This window comes from Enhydra lutris, unplaced genomic scaffold, assembly GCF_002288905.1.
Source record: "Enhydra lutris kenyoni isolate GAN:26980312 unplaced genomic scaffold, ASM228890v2 scaffoldscaffold23, whole genome shotgun sequence".
Classification (NCBI taxonomy): Eukaryota; Metazoa; Chordata; class Mammalia; order Carnivora; family Mustelidae; genus Enhydra; species Enhydra lutris.
In genome coordinates this window covers 28,623,133-28,642,331 of record NW_019154107.1, presented here as the reverse complement: position 1 = coordinate 28,642,331, position 19,199 = coordinate 28,623,133, and the positions used below count along the sequence as shown (strand labels likewise).

General features: G+C 50.5%; 2 protein-coding genes across 5 annotated transcripts in view; both read left to right on the top strand.

Annotated features, from left to right (window-relative positions):
• LOC111150454 (OTU deubiquitinase 5) overlaps positions 1–9,738 on the top strand; it is a 28,645-nt gene extending 18,907 nt beyond the window's left edge. For 2 of the 4 annotated variants that reach the window (XM_022507925.1, XM_022507922.1), the window contains exons 3-9: positions 1,123–1,187; positions 1,274–1,430; positions 1,529–1,677; positions 6,281–6,484; positions 7,956–8,157; positions 8,249–8,362; positions 8,663–9,738. In XM_022507925.1, coding sequence (XP_022363633.1) covers positions 1,123–1,187; positions 1,274–1,430; positions 1,529–1,677; positions 6,281–6,484; positions 7,956–8,157; positions 8,249–8,362; positions 8,663–8,787 — 1,016 coding nt within the window. In that variant the 3' untranslated portion in view covers positions 8,788–9,738. Of the gene's footprint in view, positions 1–1,122; positions 1,188–1,273; positions 1,446–1,528; positions 1,678–6,280; positions 6,485–7,955; positions 8,158–8,248; positions 8,363–8,662 lie in introns of all 4 variants that reach the window. The other 2 variants (XM_022507926.1, XM_022507923.1) reach the window with 2 other exon arrangements.
• A 3,056-nt stretch (positions 9,739–12,794) lies between these two features.
• On the top strand, positions 12,795–17,757 carry LOC111150449 (Pim-2 proto-oncogene, serine/threonine kinase). The gene is made up of 6 exons (XM_022507918.1): positions 12,795–12,949; positions 13,083–13,192; positions 13,941–13,991; positions 15,914–16,286; positions 16,758–16,934; positions 17,030–17,757. The coding sequence occupies exons 1-6, from the start codon at positions 12,889–12,891 to the stop codon at positions 17,191–17,193; spliced, it is 936 nt and encodes a 311-aa protein (XP_022363626.1). The 5' UTR covers positions 12,795–12,888; the 3' UTR covers positions 17,194–17,757.
• Positions 17,758–19,199: the final 1,442 nt, after the last annotated feature.

The window sequence follows — 19,199 nt, the reverse complement described above, 5'->3', positions numbered from 1 at the left end:
TTTTTTTTTTTTTTAAAGATTTTATTTATTTATGAGAGAGAGAGAGAGCGCGCATGAGTGGAGAAAGGTCAGCGGGAGAAACAGACTCCCCGCTGAGCAGGGAGCCCAGTGTGGGACTCGATCCCGGGACTCCAGGATCATGACCTAAGCCGAAGGCAGTTGCTTAACCAGCTGAGCCACCCAGGTGTCCCAGGAGCCTGGTTCTTATTTTGACTGAAACCCTGTGACACCTAGACCACTTGGGCCACAGGCAGGCTGCCTTTCCCCATTTAAGCTTAAGTTATGTTCATATTTGTGTCTCTTCCTAGATTAGGTGCTTCTTGCAGACGGGGCCGGATTTTACTGACCTCTGTCCCCTTCACAGTACCCCACATTTGAAGCCCCACTCTTGGTAGGGGACTATGATTTACTGAGTCTGTCCCAAGCCTAGTGCTGGTAACCTTAGACCCATGATTTCGTTGATCCTACAAGAGGCCTGCCAGGGAGTTAGTTACCTGCTTGTTCCTGTTTTGCACGTGAAGCCTGTGAGGCTCAGGACACTTGGGTTGCTTACCTCTGGTCATTTAGCTCACTAGTACCTGGCAGAACTGGGCTTGGAGCCCAGTATTTATGGTTTTTTTCTTATTTATTTATTTATTTTTAACCTACGAAGGCCATGCTGGCTCCCGAGAGTCAGGAAAATTGTATTCTAGAGTTGAATCTGTCAGACTGACTTGCTGGGTGACTTGGTGAAGCCACAGACTGTCTCTCAGCCTTAGCTTCCTCACGTGAATAGTGAAGGGGGAGTGTGGAATTGCTGGTGCTCGAGGCCACTTAGGGGACTTAAAATGTTTGTTGACTTATTTGAGTGGCCAGGCAAGCGCTGGACAAACTTGTCTGCCTGAGAGGCCTGTGGTTGCGTTCCTCTCACCCGTACTCTCCTGTTCTTAGAGACTGTCCCTGCCTGCCTCTTTTTTCCATGATCCCATTCCAGCCCACAAAGCCAAGCACACTCCAGGCCACAGCATAGGAAAAGGAACTTTCTGGCCCCCAGCCCTCCACCCCCAAGGATATTCCAGGACTTTGAACTCTTGTCTGGTGACAGCTCTTGACCCCCGCCTCTCCTTTCTTCTGTCTCCACAGCTGACCAGGTGTATGGAGACCAAGACATGCATGAGGTTGTGCGAAAGCATTGCATGGACTATCTGGTGAGACCTCGCGGAGGCCTCGGGGTGGGGGCAGAGTGGGGACATCCCCTCCCCGCACAGACCTGACCCTCCGATCTATTCTGCAGATGAAGAATGCTGACTACTTCTCCAACTATGTCACAGAGGACTTCACCACCTACATCAACAGGAAGCGGAAAAACAACTGCCATGGCAACCACATTGAGATGCAGGCCATGGCAGAGATGTACAACCGGCCCGTGGAGGTGTACCAGTACAGCACAGGTACGTATGTGGTGGGTAGGTGAGCAGCTGACTGCTCCTGGTCTGAGCCCACCCAGCCCAGCCCACTGTGGATGCTCCTTCCTTCTCTTTCCCTGCAGAACCCATCAACACATTCCATGGGATCCATCAAAACGAGGATGAACCCATCCGCGTCAGCTACCATCGGAATATCCACTACAATTCAGTGGTGAATCCCAACAAGGCCACCATTGGTGTGGGGCTAGGCCTGCCATCATTCAAACCCGGGGTAAGTGGGTCCCCGTGCCCAGGATGGCTGCTAGATAGAGAGGCCAGAAACCTCTTTTGAGGTCTCAGTTCTGCCCTAGCCTACAAAAATGACATGCCCCCTGAGTTGCCCCTGAGCTCTCACCTCTGTAAAACTAGGAAGTTAACCAGAGTGATCTCTCAGGGCTCATTTGGTACTCTCCATTTGTGTGTCTGAGCTGGCTTACCCATCTTTCATGCCTGTTGATTTTGGGATATGAAGGCACATCTGGGCACTGTGAACCTGGGCTTGGTCTGGGTATCTCGGCACCTGCATGGAGCAACCGAAATGCAGCAGTTCTAGACAGCAGTGGTCATAGAGACTTGAAGTGCAGGCCTGGCCCGACTACTTACTGGCTGTGGGACCTCGGGCAGATTATACAAGTAACGTGGGCTGGCCACTCAGCCGATACAGAACATGCCTGACCCTGGGCCTCATGCCTAGTAGGTGCTCACAAGGTGGCAGTACCTTTTCCAGCACATGCTGACAGATTCTCATTCTCTCTCATAAACAGTCATCTTCTGGGGATTTTGCTGTCTTCTGTTCAGGTTTCACTTCCTACAAACAAAGTGCCCCTGCCTCATTTTAGGAAATGCACACCCTAACACCAACCCACCCTCCAACATAGTTTTGTTTTTTTTTTTTAATTTTGTTTGTTTTTTTTTTTTAAAGATTTTGTTTATTTATTTGACAGATCACAAGTAGGCAGAGCAGCAGGCGGGTGGGGGGGGGAAGCAGGCTCCCCACTGAGCAGAGAGTCTGATGCAGGGCTCAATCCCAGGACCCTGAGATCATGACCTAAGCCGAAGGCAGAGGCTTAACCCGCTGAGCCACCCAGGTGCCCCTTAATTTTGTTTTATAAGTAAACTTTTATTAATTTATAACAGAACAGTTTTAGATTTACAGCATTATTGAGTTAGATTATTTTCGTATTCCCCACTGTTACGAACATCAGCATAGAACATTTGTCACAATTAGTAAACCAGTATTGATACATTAACTGAAGACCATGACCTCAGTCATTCCCTAGTGATCTTATCTGTTCCAGAATCCCATCCAGGACACCTTACTACATTTAGTTGTCATGTCTCTTGTCGTGGCTCTTCTTCGTTCTGACAGTTTCTCTGAATTTCCTTGTTTTTATCTTTGATCTGTTTATAGATTCTAGTTTTGCCTTTTCTGGAATGTCATGGAATTGGAATCATAACAGTATGTGGGTTTTTTCAGAGTGGCTTCTTTCACATAACAACACATATTTAGATTTGATATTCACCCATGACTTTTTGTGGTCTGATCACTCGATTCCTTTTTTTTTAAGGTTTTAAGACTTTTTTTAAGTTCTATTTTTTATTTTATTTATTTATTTATTTATTTATTTTCAGCATGACAGTATTCCTTGTTTTTGCACAACACCCAGTGCTCCATGCAATCTGTGCCCTCTCTAATACCCACCACCTGGTTCCCCCAACCTCCCACCCCCCGCCCCTTCAAAACCCTCAGATTGTTTTTCAGAGTCCATAGTATCTCATGGTTCACCTCCCCCATGATCCAGTTTCCCTCAACTCCCTTCTCCTCTCCATCTCCCCTTGTCCTCCATGCTATTTGTTATGCTCCACAAATAAGTGAAACCATATATTTTTTATTTTTTAAAGATTTTATTTATTTGAGAGATAGAGTGAGAGATACCATGAGAGGGGAGAGGGTCAGAGGGAGAAGCAGACTCCCTGCTGAGCGGGGAGTCTGATGGGGGACTCGATCCTGGGACTCTAGGATCATGACCCAAGCCGAAGGCAGTTGTTTAACTAATTGAGCCACCCAGGCACCCAAGATTTTTTTTAAGATTTAAGATTTTTTTTTAAGATTTATGTATTTGAGAGCACTATTGGAGGGGTGGAGGGAGAGGGAGTGGGAGCAAGAATCTCAAGCAGACTCCGCGCTGAGCGCACAGCCCAACCTGGGGTTCGATCTCTCAACTCTGAGATCATGACCTGAGCCAAAATCAAGAGTCGGAAGCTTAACCGACTGTGCCACCCAGGTACCCCACTCACTTCTTTCTCTTTTTTTTTAAGATCATATTTATTCATTTGACAGAGAGCAAGCACAAGCAGGGGGAGGGGCAGAGGGAGAGGGCAAAGCAGGCCCCCCACTGAGCAGGGACCCCAGTGTGGGGCTTGATCCCAGGACCCTGGGATCATGGCCTGAGCTGAAAGCAGATGCTTAACTGACTGAGCCACCCCGGCGCCCCAGCCCTACTCATTTTTCTTTTTTTCTTTTTTTTTTTTTTAATTAAAAAACCTGTGAATGCCTTAAGGAGTTTTTATTTGTTTGTTTGTAGACTTAATTATTTAGAACGGTTTTAAATTTACAAAAAAATTGAGAAGGTAGAGTTCCCATGTGTCCTCCTCCCCCTTGCACAGTTTCATTTTTATTAACATTGGATGACTGTGATACATTTGTTACAATATATGAACCAATAATGATACATTATTATTAACTGAAGTCATCCTGTCTCTTTAGGCTCCCTTGTCTGTGATGGTTTCTCACACTTTGATGTTTTTGATGACCTTGACAGTATTGAGGAGTACTGGTCAGGTATATTGTAGGATGTTTCTCTTTTGAAATTTGTCCGAAGTTTTTCTCATGATTAGACTGGGGTTATGGGTTTTAGGGAGGAAGATCACAGTGGTAAAGTACCAGTCTCTTCACATCATATCAGCGATATGTACTGGGACCATGATTTATGACTGTTGATGTTGACCTCGACCCCTGGCAGAAGTAGTGTTTGCCAGATTTTCTCCATTGTAAAATTACTCTCTCCCCCCATTCCTTTTTCCATACTGTTCTGTTTGAAAGAAGTCATTATGCACAGCCCACACTGTAGAAGCAGAGGTTATGCTCCATCTTCTTAAGGGTAGAGTATCTATGTAAATGATGTAGAATTCATCTACAAGGGAGATTTGTCTCTTGTCCCCCATTTATTTATATCACTATGGACTCAAGGGTATTTCTTTTATATTTTGAGTTATAATCCAGTACTATATTTATTTTGATGCTTACATTGTTCCAGTTTTGGCTGTCAGGAGTGCTCTCAGTTGGTTCCTGCCTCACGTTGACATATCCCCATCATGGTAGTGGTGGGTTGTTTTTTTCTTGTTTGGTTTTGTTTTGTTTTGGTTTGTTTATTGTGTTTCATTTTGCAGCACTTTCTTACTTTCTGGCACTATGAGGTGCTACCAGTTAATCTTGTATATTTCTTGCCCCAGTCCTAGAACCAGCCATTTTCCCAAAGACCTCTGGTTCCTTTTATTGGAATATGTTATTAGAAACCAAGATCTGGGTGCTGACTGAGCTCCTTACTACTGGGGTGTCCTTGCTTCTAGGCCCTTTCAGCTGACAGAGCAAGGAGATAGATCTGTGTATACTAACCCGTGTATACATTTATCTAGAAATATTTCTTATGTAACCATCCGTATCTCTGTGAAGCTACAGTTCTTAGCTGATATCTCCAACTGATAAGGTACCTCATCAGTTTTAATTTGCAATTTTCTGATGGCAAATGGTGTTGAGCATCTTCTCATGTGCTTATTTGCCATCTGTATATCTTCTTTGAGGAAATTGTGTGTTTATAGACTTTTTGCCCATTTCTAAATTGGCTTGTTCTAACATAGAGTTTTACATGCTTTCTGGACTATTATACATAGGTAAAAAATTACATTTTCCATCATAACTTAATGCACACATTGGGTGTAGTATATGTATTTACACTAAAATAATATTAGCGTTTCACTGAGCAATACTTAATGCCTAGAATATGCTCTGGTATTTTTTTATCACTTCGTTTTTTAATTTTTTTTTAAGATTTTTATTTATTTATTTATTTGACATACAGAGATCACAAGTAAGCAGAGAGGCAGGCAGAGGAGGAGAGGGAGAGAAGCAGGCTCCCCGCTGAGCAGAGAGCCCGATGTGGGGCTCGATCCCAGGACCCTGTGATCATGACCTGAGCCAAAGGCAGAGGCTTTAACCCACTGAGCCACCCAGGTGCCCCTACTTCATTTTTTTAAATGCTGTTGTGTCTCTCCACCTGACAAAAAGCACTCTCTTACAATGTCCCACAATTCATAACACCCTTTCCCATGATGATACCATCCCCTTGTCGCCTTAAATGTCCAAATACTCCCTTCACCCTGTGCACACTCAGCTAACTTCTCAGGTGATCTTTTCTCCTTGTCCCATCTGGGCATAGGTGAGGAAGGTCTCAACATTATGAAATGAGTCATCGCTGGATGAGGCATCTTTAAATTCCAGCACCCGGCTGCCCCAGACATAGTACTTCACTCAAGGTGTCTTGGGGTTGGGAGCAGGGCTTCTGAGTATAGGAGTTTGGAATGACAAGTCCCAGTACCGAAGCCAGCCTTCCTCCAATTCTTGAGGAAAAGGCGGCCTGCTTGGGGGTCCTTGTAAGAGTACCTGCTTTCCTGTCTCCTCTTTTCTGGGCCTGTAGGCCTACAATCCTGAGCCAGTTCTGGCTCCTGGCCAGAGTTCAGAGTGTCACCCCACATCCCTGTTCCTCCCTGCCTTGCAGTTTGCAGAGCAGTCCCTGATGAAGAATGCCATAAAAACATCAGAGGAGTCATGGATTGAACAGCAAATGCTGGAAGACAAGAAGCGGGCCACAGACTGGGAGGCCACAAATGAGGCCATTGAGGAGCAGGTGGCTCGAGAATCTTACCTGCAGTGGCTGCGGGATCAGGAGAAACAGGCCCGCCAGGTCCGCGGCCCCAGCCAGGTGAGTCCTCGGCTCAGGTGAGGCCTGGCCAGGAACCCCTTACTTCACATGTTCTGCTCCTGTACAGAAAGAAGAAATTAAGCAGTTTTGACATCTGGAAGAGAAGGAAGCTCTCAGCTCATTCTGTACCACATCTTGGCCTTAGTCTTGGCATTGTGCCTTAGAACTCTCAACACCTTTGTAGAACAAACTCTTAAGGAGTGAGGGAGGCCAGCCACTGGTGGTGACGTGTGGGATTGATGGATAGTTCCAGAGAGAGAAGCTTTTGTTGAATTTCTTTATATGTCAGGCTCTGTGCTGAGGATGTAAAATTAGGTCTGGACTATTCCACTCTCCGTGATCCCCTGTCTACTGAGGCAGACAGATATATCAGTGAGGCCCATGACCCTGGCTGGGAGACCACTGGACATGGGGTCTCTGGTCAGTCTTCGCACAGGAAGATTGGATTTTTAGGGCAGGGATGGGGCAGAGCAGCCAGGCATTTGAAGAATCACAAGGAGTTTAGAGTGGTTGTAGATGTTGGCAAGAGTTGAGTAATTTCTACAACAACTATTAATTGCAGGTCTGTGCCAGACACTGTTCTCAGTGTGTGAGGGTACATTGATGAGCTGGGCAAGCCCAGATCCCTGTCCTTGTGGTGCTTACATTTTTGCAGAGTCGAACAAAAGAAACAGTGAACATAATGAATAGATGAGTTGAGAGGTAGGACAGTTGAAACACGTAGAGCAGAGTGAAGGGAATGAGTACGGCTGAGAGGGAGCTGAGAGTTCACAGGATAAGAGAGTATGTTCAGGGTAGGCCTCAGAGCAGTTGAGATGTGAGCAAAAGCTTGCAGGAGGTGAGGCAGTTAGCTAAGTGCATGGGCCAGGCCAGGCGGAAGGCCAGCCAGAGCAAAGCCCTGAGGGAGAGTGCATCCCTGGTGTGATCTGGGAGTGGCCCAGAGGCCAGTGTGTCTGAGCAGAATGCAGTATTCAGAGGGGGGGTGGTGCCGGATCCAGAAGGGGCTTGTGGGCTGTGCTGAGAACTTTGGCTTTTACTGTGGCTGAGGCAGAAGCCTTTGGGAGGGTGGTGAGCAGAGGAGGGCCAGGATCCCTGTTATTGCTGAGTGCAGCATGGAGTCTAGGGCGTTAGGGGGAGAAGCAGGGAACCGGTGAGGTGCAAGCTACTAGAGAAGTCCCAGTGACGGTGGCTGGCAGTGCTGGCTTGGGAGGAATGAGGAAAGGGCATAGAGTCTGAACGTGTTTTGAAGGTGGAGGTACAGGTTTCCTGCCAGATTGGCTGTAATGATGTGAGGGGGGCATTAAGGAGCTGGCCTTCATCCTGCAGTCTGCTGTGTGACTAGGAATGATGGTGGCCTACGTAGAAACTGTATCACAGCCAGCATGCCAGGAGCGAGCCAGCCCTTTGGGATGGGGCAGAGGAAGCTCACGCCTGGCATCGGTCCTTACCTCCTCCTCCTCCTGCACTGCAGCCCCGGAAAGCCAGTGCCACATGCAGTTCTGCCACAGCAGCAGCCTCCAGTGGCCTGGAGGAGTGGACCAGCCGGTCCCCGCGGCAGCGGAGTTCAGCCTCTTCGCCCGAGCACCCTGAGCTGCACGCCGAGCTGGGCATCAAGCCCCCTTCCCCAGGCACTGTCTTAGCTCTTGCCAAACCTCCTTCACCCTGTGCACCAGGTCAGTGACTTGGTGACAGGGAAGCATGCTGGGGTTAGGAGGTGCTGCCTAGGTTGTGGGCACCCTGCCTCTGACTGTCCCTCTGCCCCAGGTACAAGCAGCCAGTTCTCAGCAGGGGCCGACCGGGCTACTTCCCCCCTCGTGTCCCTCTACCCTGCTCTGGAGTGCCGGGCCCTCATTCAGCAGATGTCCCCCTCTGCCTTTGGTAAGCCTCCTCTATCTAGGGGCCAGGGGCCAGCTGGGAGCTGGGGAGAGATGGAAGAAGCAGCAAGTCCTGAGAGGGGGCTTCTAGAGCCTCTGGCCCTCTCCACAGGAAAAGGGAGTTTTTCAAGCCGAAGTGATGTGTCCAGAGGAGATTTGCGTGGGATTTCATAGGCCCAGGGGAGCCCTCTCTGTAGAGAAAGAGGGGCCTGGATGGGATCTCTCTGGAGCCGGGATCAGCAAAGGCTGAGGAGAAGGTGCGCTGGGAGTGCCCCATCATCCTTTTCCTCTTCGTCTTGCCCAGCAGGTCTGAACGACTGGGATGATGATGAGATCCTAGCATCGGTGCTGGCAGTATCCCAACAGGAATACCTAGACAGTATGAAGAAAAACAAAGTGCACAGAGATCCACCCCCAGACAAGAGTTGATGGAGACCCAGAGACTGGAGACCATCTCCCAACCCCCACCACTCCTGCCCTCCGGTGCCGCCCCACCTTCTTTGGCTTTCTTCCCTCTTGCCTTCTTCCCTTTTTCCCCTCCTTCTGCTCCTCCCCACTTCCCTCTGGCTGGCCCACCCCTGCGCCCCCTCTCATCGCTGCCACCACCACCATCACCCGTCTCTTCGCCAGCTGACGTGCCCTGTTGCCCCCTGCACAGCACCATCCCTGCATTCCACAGGGGACTTGGGCAAGGGTGCCGAAGGTAGGCAAGAGGCACACAGACAAACCAACTGGCAGCCAGGCAGCCCCCGAGGAGAGACATTCAGACAGAGGAAAGTATCCTTGCCCCCCATTCCTTCCAAGATCAGAAATACTTGTCACCCCACCTCCACAATGATACTGGGGAGGTGGAAGGAAGAAGTGGGAATTCCCCTTCCCAGTACCCCAAGAATGTCTGAGCCTTCAATGTTGAATTTTTTCTTTATTAAAATGTACTTTTATCTTATAAACTCAACCAATCCAAAATGATGTAGACAATAGCATTGGCTCTGTGAAGGCGGCATCTCTCTGGTTTGGGAGCAGGCAGGCCACGGGGCACAGAGGGGGCACAAAGATGTGGTTGCCATCTCTAGCCTTCAACTCTGTGGAGGTGGGCAGGGTCTAGAGTACAAGCTGGGGCAGGGGCAGGTGTCCCGTGGGCTTTGGACAATGAGACTCTGGCCTCGCAGCATTCCTACTGCTTCCACACCACTGCCACTGCCACCAGTCTCTGGAATCTTGGGGTGGGGGCACCTTTGAGGATCGAGGCTGCTGCCACCCAGGATTTGAGTGTGGGGAGTAGGAACAGCCTCAGCAGATGGGGCACCCGTGCCCTGCAGGTGTTGACAAGATCCACCATCTGTAATGTCCTTGGCACAATAAAACCAAATGTCAGTTTCCCCTGAGCGCCTCTGTTCTGTGTGGGGCATGGGGTGGGTGGGCCTCTGGGCAGAGGCGGTGATGGCATAGGCCTTGGCTTGATCTCTGAGGGCTGCATGCTCTCCAGTAGGGTATGTCTGTGGGCCCAGTTTGTTCATATTTGATTCATTCTTACTAAACCAACTTCTGGACCTGTTCCCACCAAGAAAACTCCATCTTACTTGCACACGTAGCCTGCCCACCCTGTGTCCTGGGGTGTGGTGGGAGCAGAGAACTAGGAGCTTGAGGGCTGGAACTGAACTTGCAGCTTTTCTGCCTGCCTCCTTCCCTATGTATGTTTGCTCTTTCCTTGTGCTCCTTGATGCGGAAATGCTTTGGGAAGGCACACGATGCTTCGTATCAACATAAGCTCAGTGAAATCAACTGGAGGGGCCTCCCTGGTTTAACTAAGGGATGGTTAAACCCTTTCTTTTTCATGTTCCCAGTCCTCTGACACCCATGCCCCTGCCTTTCCTTGGCGTAAAGCCAAGGCAGAGAAGGATGGCTGACCCCCAGGTCTTGTCAAGAGTGTGTTTTGCTGTGCCTCACTAGCGGGGCCCCTGTGGAAGGATGCATGTCCAGCTCTGCCGCCAAAGGCATGGCTGGCTGGGTGGCCATCTTGTGGGGTGCCTGTGGAATCCACATTGGTCAAGCATGCACATGTTGGAGAGTTGCTTGGGAGCCCACCCTGGCTTTTTATAGTTTTGTGATCTTGGTCAAATCACAGGCTGAGTTTCAGGGGTCCCACCATGTGTATGGTAGGAGTGATTAATGTCTACTACCTCACGTTCTCTCTGGTTGTGAGCATTGAGAGAGAATGCACATGGTCAGCATATAATAATGTCTGATGGCATGGTGCCTGGCATATTCTGAGAGCCCAGAGGTTACCAATTAGTATTTATTTACCTCATTTTGAAGTTTTTACACCATTTACCCCCCTGCCTTCTTGCCACCCTGTCTAATTTCACTGGCTTCTGCCTGGAATTTGCCCTTCCCCATCCTGAGCCCCCAACCTTGTCCTTCAAGATAGGTAGAGTGTCACCTTCTGAGAAGCCCTGTGTGACCTCATCCATATTCTCACCTCTATCCACAGATACATCTTTACTCCTTCCCCAATAACTCCGTGATTCACTTCCTGGGCAAGGGCTGTGATGCCTGACTTAATTTGTGTTATCTCTAATATCTGCACCCTTGCTGGGACCTGGTAGGCTTATAGTAGCCCCCTAATAAATACTGGATGAATGAGGGAGAGTACATGTGTGTATCTGCTTTTTGGGTGTGTGTGTGTGCGTGTGTGTGTGTGTGTGTGTGCGCGTGTGCATGCACGCATTTGGTGAGTTCAAGTCTTCACATGCACCTCGCAATGTCTAGTGTGTGTGATGAGGGCTTGTTTCCAGGTGTGTCAGATGGTGACTGAGTGTGGGACTCTATCTCTGACAGTTTATGTCTGTTTCTGAGACAAGTGCATGTCTGCGTGGGTCTGTGACAGCGCATCTGCAGTTTCTTTCTGATGGGGTGGATGTCCGTTTGTATTCCTGTGACAGGGTCTGGGTATCTATTTCTGGACAGTTTCAGTGACAACACTGCATGTTTGCGGGTGTGTGTCCACGTCTGTTTTTGTGACGCTGCCTATCTATGTGGCTCTGTCGAATAAGTATGTCTGCCTTTGGAGAAGTACTTGTGTGTCTGGAGCATCTGTGTGTCTTCCCGTGACAGACTCAAGGTCTCTCATTTCTGGGACAGTACAAGTCTTCCCCTGACGGTGCATGTCTGATGGTGCCAGTATCTTTGTGACAAGTTCTGGTGGTGTGTCTGACTAGACATTTCTGTGTCATTGTCACATGGCAGCGTCGGTCCATGTGAATCTCTGGAGTGCCTGTCTTTCCTTAACACTGTTTCACTGGGTGTCATTCCGGGACATAACTGGCAGCATGCCTGCCTGATGGTGGATGTCAGGCTCTGTGACAGTAGATGTCTGCATGTGTGTCTAGGACAAGTTTACATGAATGCGTCTGACTATGGGTTTTGTGTATATCACATGGTACTTCTGCGTGTCTTGAATGCATCTCTTTCTCCAGCATGAGGATCGACTATTTTTCCCAAATTTTGTTTTTCCCAAATTTGTGACTGAGGGTATTTTACCACCTGTCTGAGTTCTTTCCGTCCCTGTCTCTACCATCATTCTGGCTCGCTAGCACCCCACCCCCACCCGAGCTCCACTTCCCTCTGCCATTCCAGATTCTAGATGTGCTGACTGGGCTCGCGGCCAGACCTAGCCAGGTCTGTCCAGGTTAAGGGCTCCAAAACACCCCGCAGCCCTCCGCCTCAGGGTGTGGGAACGCTGTCTTTGACCAGCGCGTCTCCTGCGGTAGTAGGGGGGTTTACCCATCCCTGGAAGCTGGACAGGTTCTTCCAGGATTCTTGGCTTCAGTTTTGGGGCAGAGGCCTCTAGCCGCTTAGAGGGCTCTGGTCCTGGGTGAGGAGCACTCTTTGGAGACAAGGTCCTGGGTAGCCACAGGCCCAGATTCTTAGAAGCCCGGCGTGGCATTATCTCCGCGCTAATCTCGAAGCAGCGGCTGCAAACCAACTTCCTAGGAAAGGAGGCGGTGCAGTTATTTTTTTAAGTTTATATCTATATATACACATACACACACATATATAAAAACAACCCCGCGCAACAACCAAAACAAATGCGGTTGCTGCAAAGGGATTCCCAGAACCGGTTTCCTCTTTGCGCGCGCCCCCCACATTTGCATGCAGGCCCGGCCCCCGCGGAAGATCCGGGCATGCATTTGCATAAGGGGGTACTTGAAACGTTGAGGGTGGTATGCAAATTAGGACTGGCTCCTATTGGCTGGGGTACAGCAGGTGCCGCGTCCGGATTGATCAAAGCCAAGTGGGCGGGGCTGTCGCCCGGGGCGACTCTCTCGGGAGGCGCGTGCCCCGGCTCAGTAGCGTTGGGGCTGGCGCGCGCGTCGAATCTTAACGTTGCGCTGTTTTGCGGGCGCTTTTGGGCCATCAGCTTCTTTGCCTTCCACCCTGGCGCCCCCAAGTCCTGGCTCCCCAGCCTCGCTACCCCGGGCATCCACGCCCTGCGGGCTCAGCGGGCTCAATCTGCGCAGCACCACCTCCATGTTGACTAAGCCTCTGCAAGGGCTCCCCGTGGCCCCCGTGACCCCCACGCCGCCGCCAGGTGAGCGAGGCTCCCCTACCGCGACTAGGCCGAGCGGGCTGAAGTGGTTGAGGGCGGTGCGGGGGGAGGGGGAAAGGGTCGCGGCAGGGCTCAGCACGCAGCCACCCTGACTTCCTCGCCTCCGCCTGCGTAGGAGGCAAGGATCGCGAAGCGTTCGAGGCCGAGTACCGACTCGGCCCCCTCCTTGGTAAGGGGGGCTTTGGTACCGTCTTCGCAGGACATCGCGTCACAGACCGACTCCAGGTATCAACCACGAGGGTCTTGGGTGGGTCAGGGGTGGTGTGTGTGCGTGCGTGCGTGCATGCGTGCATGTGTGGTGTGTGTGTGGCGGGTGGGAGTCCCGAGGCTGGGATGCTCATTGACCAGATTGACCAGGGGATGAGCCGACAATGTGTGCGTGGTAGGGTCATGAGGACCAGGATCCGGGTTGGTGGGGGTGCCCGAGCGCGCGCACGTGCGCGCGCTTGTTTGTGTGTGTGGCGATCCAGGTGGGTATGTGGGGGAGAGGGGGTTTCAGGGCAGGGATGCTGGAGGTCCAAGGAGTGAGACTGAGGATTGGGGGGTCGTGAGGACTCTAGACCCAGGGATCCAGGGGATGTGTATCTGTGTGGGAAGGTAGAGAGACCCAGAGCTGAGATTTGGGGGATTTCGAGGGCAGATGTCCAGTGTGGAGTCCTTAGGACGAGGAACCCACTAAAAAATTGGAGGGTCTTGGAGCTGGATGCTAAGATTGAGGGCTTGGGGTATTAGGAAATTAAGAGCCCAGGATCTGGAGTGAGGGGTCCTGAAGCCTGAGAAGAGAGAACCCAGGGCCAAGGATGATGGGAGAGATAAACTCAGTTCTGGGGACTTGGAGAGCAGGGGAGAAGCTCCAGCTCATTTTGGGTTGTGGTGTAGCGAGGTTGGTACCCGAAAGACTAGAGTGAGGGTCAAGATTGGGGGGTGTCAAAGGGTCATCTGGTGGCCCCCTCACCTCAGCCCCCCTCTCCAGGTGGCCATCAAAGTGATCCCCCGGAATCGCGTGCTGGGCTGGTCACCCTTGGTGAGTATCTCTGGAGTCGCTGACCTGGCGACGCCATCTCTGAAGATGGGACTCAGCAACCCCTTGCCTTTCTAGGGCTTGTATGATTCCCTGGGCCCTGTAACGGTGAAGAGAATACTCCAACCAGCCTGTGTTTACTCCCCTCTGGTGACATCCACACCTCCATACAGTTCTGATTCACCCCAGCTCGCTTTGGGCCCTGGATTCTCCCCCTCCAACCCTCCTTTCTCCTCCTCCCTCCAAACACAGGCTCAGGGGCTGCCCGCAGGGCATGCTGGTGGGGAAAGAGGGGCATAGGTCACTGGTTGCCATGGTGACGGTGGCTGCTTCTCTTGGGCCGTTAGAACGCTAACGGACAACAGGGCGGGTCTGGGCAAGTTCTAGGGGTGGGAGCGCCCCCTGGCGGACACTGGGGGAGACTGCGCCTGCGCAGATTGTGGGACCTGGAGGGAGAAGGTGCGCCTGCGCAGTAGCGAAAGTTTCATCACCGTGAGAAAACCTGTCTGCGGCTGTGCTAGTCAGCGTACTGGCCGGGAGAGGGCCCCACCTCAGGCAGGAAGGCTGATTCTGGCTGTTGATTCTGGCTGTCCGTATGCCCTCACCGGGCTTCTGGCGTAGGGCGGCTTTTGTGGCCTAGCACTTACGCCTTTTATTGAGCACTGACTATGTGTCTCAGGTTTTGCTTCATCATCAAAGTTTACTGTGTTCCCAGTCCCACTAAGTACTTGCGTTCAACCCAGCTCTAGATGTTCAATGACAGTGACAAAACATCACATGATAGTATTATTGAGTTCTTACTTTGTTCCTTTGCAATTAATCACTTTTACCTACTTAACAAATGTATATTGAGGACCTACTATGTGCCAGGCACAATTTTAGGCATTTGACAAAATATTACATTTACTGAGAGCTTATTTTTTGCAGGGTTCTTTTCTACTAATTGCTTTTACCTATTTAATAAATAAGTATTAAACCCTACCCTGTTCCTTACCAGGCACTGTTATAGTCAGTGAACAAAACAGACAAACCATTATACAATAATAGTATTTTTGTGAGCTAACTCTGTGCCAGACTGTACTATCAAGTGCTTTCAACTATTTAACAAACATCTATTGAGCGCCCACTGTATGTAAGGCACTGTTCTAATCTCTTCTCATATGCCAGTGAACAAAAGATAGACTATTACATAATAGTGTTCATCAGTTGCTTCTTCAGCAGAAAGCCTTTTTATTTTTTTTTTTAAAGATTTTATTTATTTATTTGACAGAGAGAAATCACAAGTAGGCAGAGAGGCAGGCAGAGAGAGAGGAGGAAGCAGGCTTCGTGTCGAGCAGAAAGCCCGATGCGGGGCTCGAACCCAGGACCTGGGATCATGACCTGAGCCGAAGGCAGCGGCTCAACCCACTGAGCCACCCAGGCGCCCCAGAAAGCCTTTTTAAAAAAACATATTTTGTTTGTTCATTTCAGAGACAGCGTGCATGCACGTGCACACCAGAGTGAGGAGAGGGGCAGAGGGAGAGGGAGAGAGCATTTCAAGCAGACTCTCACTGGGCTGAGCATGGAGCCCGACGTGGGACTCGATCCCATGATCCATGAGATCATGACCTGAGCTGAGCTCAACTGACTGAGCCACCCAGATGCCCCAAGAAGGCCTTTTTTAAAAAAATGACTTTCATTTACTGAAATATTTACTCAGTTCCTATAATGTGCCAGATGTGCATGGGCTTTTGGCTCAAACGACCTTTCTAGTGGCTGTATTTGAGCCCTTAACACAGGGAAACTGAGGCTCAGGGAGGGAAGTGGGCTGCTGAAGGACACAGTCTGGAGGCTGAGGGGCTATGATTTAAGTTCAGGCAAGAAGTCAGCCTCAGAGCTACTGGCTTGATGTCTGTGTTCTCTTTTCTCTCCCCTTCCCCCCACAGTCAGACTCAGCCACATGCCCACTGGAAGTGGCATTGCTATGGAAGGTGGGTGCAGGCGGTGGGCACCCTGGCGTGATCCGCCTGCTTGACTGGTTTGAGACACCAGAAGGCTTCATGCTCGTCCTCGAACGGCCGTTGCCTGCCCAGGATCTCTTTGACTACATCACAGAGCAGGGCCCATTAGGTGAGGGCCGAAGCCGCTGCCTGTTTGCCCAGGTAGTGGCAGCTGTTCGCCACTGCCACGCCCGTGGAGTTGTCCATCGTGACATCAAGGATGAGAACATCCTGATGGATCTCCGCCGGGGCTGTGCCAAACTCATTGATTTTGGCTCCGGTGCCCTGCTTCATGATGAACCCTATACTGATTTTGATGGTAAGTCTTCACTAAATCTTAATGGGGGGGGGTTAATCTTTTATCTTTATGGTCCCTTGATCTTTGACCTCTAGTGCTGGGGTACCCCGTGCTCCTTGATCTATATCACACCTTTATAACGTTCTTGAGTTTTAATATTGGGGGCTCTCAAGCCTTGTCCTCTTCTAAAGTCCATCTAATGACAGTGCCCAGACCTGGTGAGGGATTATATTATTATCCTGAGTGCTCCTTTTCTGTCTGGTAAAGGGATCGTACTCTTACTTTTAAGGGCTTCTATTCTGTTGAGGCCATTCTGCTGTTACCTTAATTGTTCTTTTCCTGATGATGAGACTCTGCTGTTATATTTAAAGAACTCTTCCAGTTAGGGGACCGTGCTCCCGTAGTGTGTTCTCTTAATTCTGGTGAGGGGACCATACTTTCGCAGGGGAGGGGCATTATCGGGGAGTGGTCTAATCTCTGGCTTGTGTGCAGGGACAAGGGTGTACAGCCCCCCCGAGTGGATCTCTCGTCACCAGTATCACGCACTCCCAGCCACTGTCTGGTCACTGGGTATCCTCCTCTATGACATGGTATGTGGGGACATTCCCTTCGAGAGAGACCAGGAGATTCTGGAGGCTGAGCTCCACTTCCCTGCCCATGTGTCCCCAGGTGAGGCCTTCACCAGTCCTAGCTCAGTGGACTCCATCCTTCCCAGGGCCTAGTGTCCCCACCTGACCACTAATCTGTGTGCTTCTGATCCACAGACTGCTGTGCCCTAATCCGCCGGTGCCTGGCCCCCAAACCCTCTGCCCGACCCTCACTGGAGGAGATACTGCTGGACCCCTGGATGCAGACACCAGCTGAGGATGCACCCCTCAATGCCCCCAAGGGGGGGCCCACCCCTTTGGCCTGGTCCCTGCTGCCCTAGTCCTAGCCAGGCCCCCGCTAGTTGGAATAGCCGTCCCATGGCATGCCACAGGGATAGATGGACATCTGTTGACCTGGTTATACAGGTCATTAAAAATCCAGTGTTGTTAGGGTCAGAGATTGGGGATCAGGGGTCAGGAGACATAAACCAAGTCTGCCCACTCCCCATCCCAATTCTGCTAAGGAGCCTTCCTCCCAGAACTTATGGTCTCTTATTCTGGAGGGCGGGGGGAACTTCCTTATTTCTCATTTTGCTAAGGGTGTTTATTTGGTTGAGGTTCCTTCCATTCTGAGCCCCAGGACTCTTATTCTGATGAGTTGTAACCCCTACACTGGCACCTCCTGCTGCCACCACACACACTTAGTTCAAATGCTCTCACTTGGGCAAGGGTGCTTTCCTTCCAATGCCCCAGCAGCTCTTATTTTAGCAAAAGGACCCTTTCCCCTAGCCCAGGGTCCTATATTCAGTCAAGCTGCTTGCCTACCTCAGCCCAGGGTTGCTGATTCTGGGGGAGGTAATGCCCTATTGTTATCCCAGGACTTTTTTTTAATTATTTTTATTATTATTACTATTTTATTTTATTTTTTAATTTTTTTTATTTTTTATTTTTTTTATTTTTTTGGTGAGGGGACCCTACTCTGTTATCCCAAGTGCTCTTATTCTGGTGAGGAGAACCCTACTTCCATGATTTGGGAAATGGGAGATGGACACCACCAGAGTCCGCTAGGATGGGGTGGATGGTTTTTTGGGATGGGGTGGGGGAAGTCAAGTCTAGTTGTTTGTTCTCCTGGGCCCCCCCTCCATCTTTTTTGGATTCTTGCTGCCTCCTTCTGAGCCAGGATTGTCCAGTTGCTGAAATGTAAATACTTATGTATTGGTGGGAGGGGAGCTCCAACTATGTCCTCCTCTTCCTTCTCCCCCTGCCTGGATTATTTAAAAAAGCCATGTGTGGAAACCCACTATTTAATAAATGTTATAGAATCAGAAGTGACTGGCCATTTGTAGATGAAGCAAGGAAGCTCACTATTTGATAAATGTTCTAGACTCAGAAGCGACTGGCTATTTGTAGATGCAGTGAGGCAATTATGAAGCATGTAATGTATACTGAGTCAAGGGGGAGGTGGGCTGGATCGCTCCTCTGCTCTTGGGAGGGCTTCGCCCTGTGGTACTGTCCTAAGGCTGTTTTATGGGTTGGTCTAAGCAGGAACACAAAGAAAAACGGATTTCCCACATTCCAGCTCTTAGGTAGTTCCCAGGATGTGCAGAAGGGCTCCGCTGGATCTACTGTAGACCCTGAAGATGTTTGGGATATGTCCCCAGTCAAAGAGGGCTTGCTCGGCCAGAGAAAACTGCCTCCCCCCAACGCCGGGGGAGGAAATAAAGCGCTTCTCCCGTGGGAGAAAAGGCCTTTCAGGTCACCGGTGAGGGAGGGGCCGGGCATTGACAGAAACTTTCCCAGCCCTTCCATGTTTCCTGATAACATCCAGGGTGTAAGTACCCGTTTTGCCCCTACCTTTTTTCACCTCTCCCTTGCTCTCTTGTTCATCCCTCCTCTCTCATTCTTCACCTCGACGTCCCCGCCCTAACCTTAGCTGTACCCTCTCTTGCTCCGCTTTCAAAAGCTAACCTGAAAGCCTCACCTGGTGGCTTACCTGTCCCCTTCGCACTCCCTTTCCTCCTCAACAGGGGCTCGCTTATCCTCCCTACTCTCAGTCACCCCTCTCCAACACCTCGCTTGTGTGGCCTCAAGTGCTCTGCTCGTTTGCCCGCCTGACCCTCACCTGTCCCGCGCCTTCAGTCTAAATTTCCTCCCAGCCGCCTGCGTACTCTCTAGGGGGCGGGACCTCGCCGGGAGGTGGGCTAAAGAGGAACTTCAGTCCAACCAGGAAGGTACCCAGGAGTTTTGGTGCGGAAAGGGCGGGGTCATCTGTAGAAGCTGCCAATGAAGAGCTGAGATAGAAGAGGCTCAGCTGAGCCAATGAGACAAGGACACACGATGGGCGGGT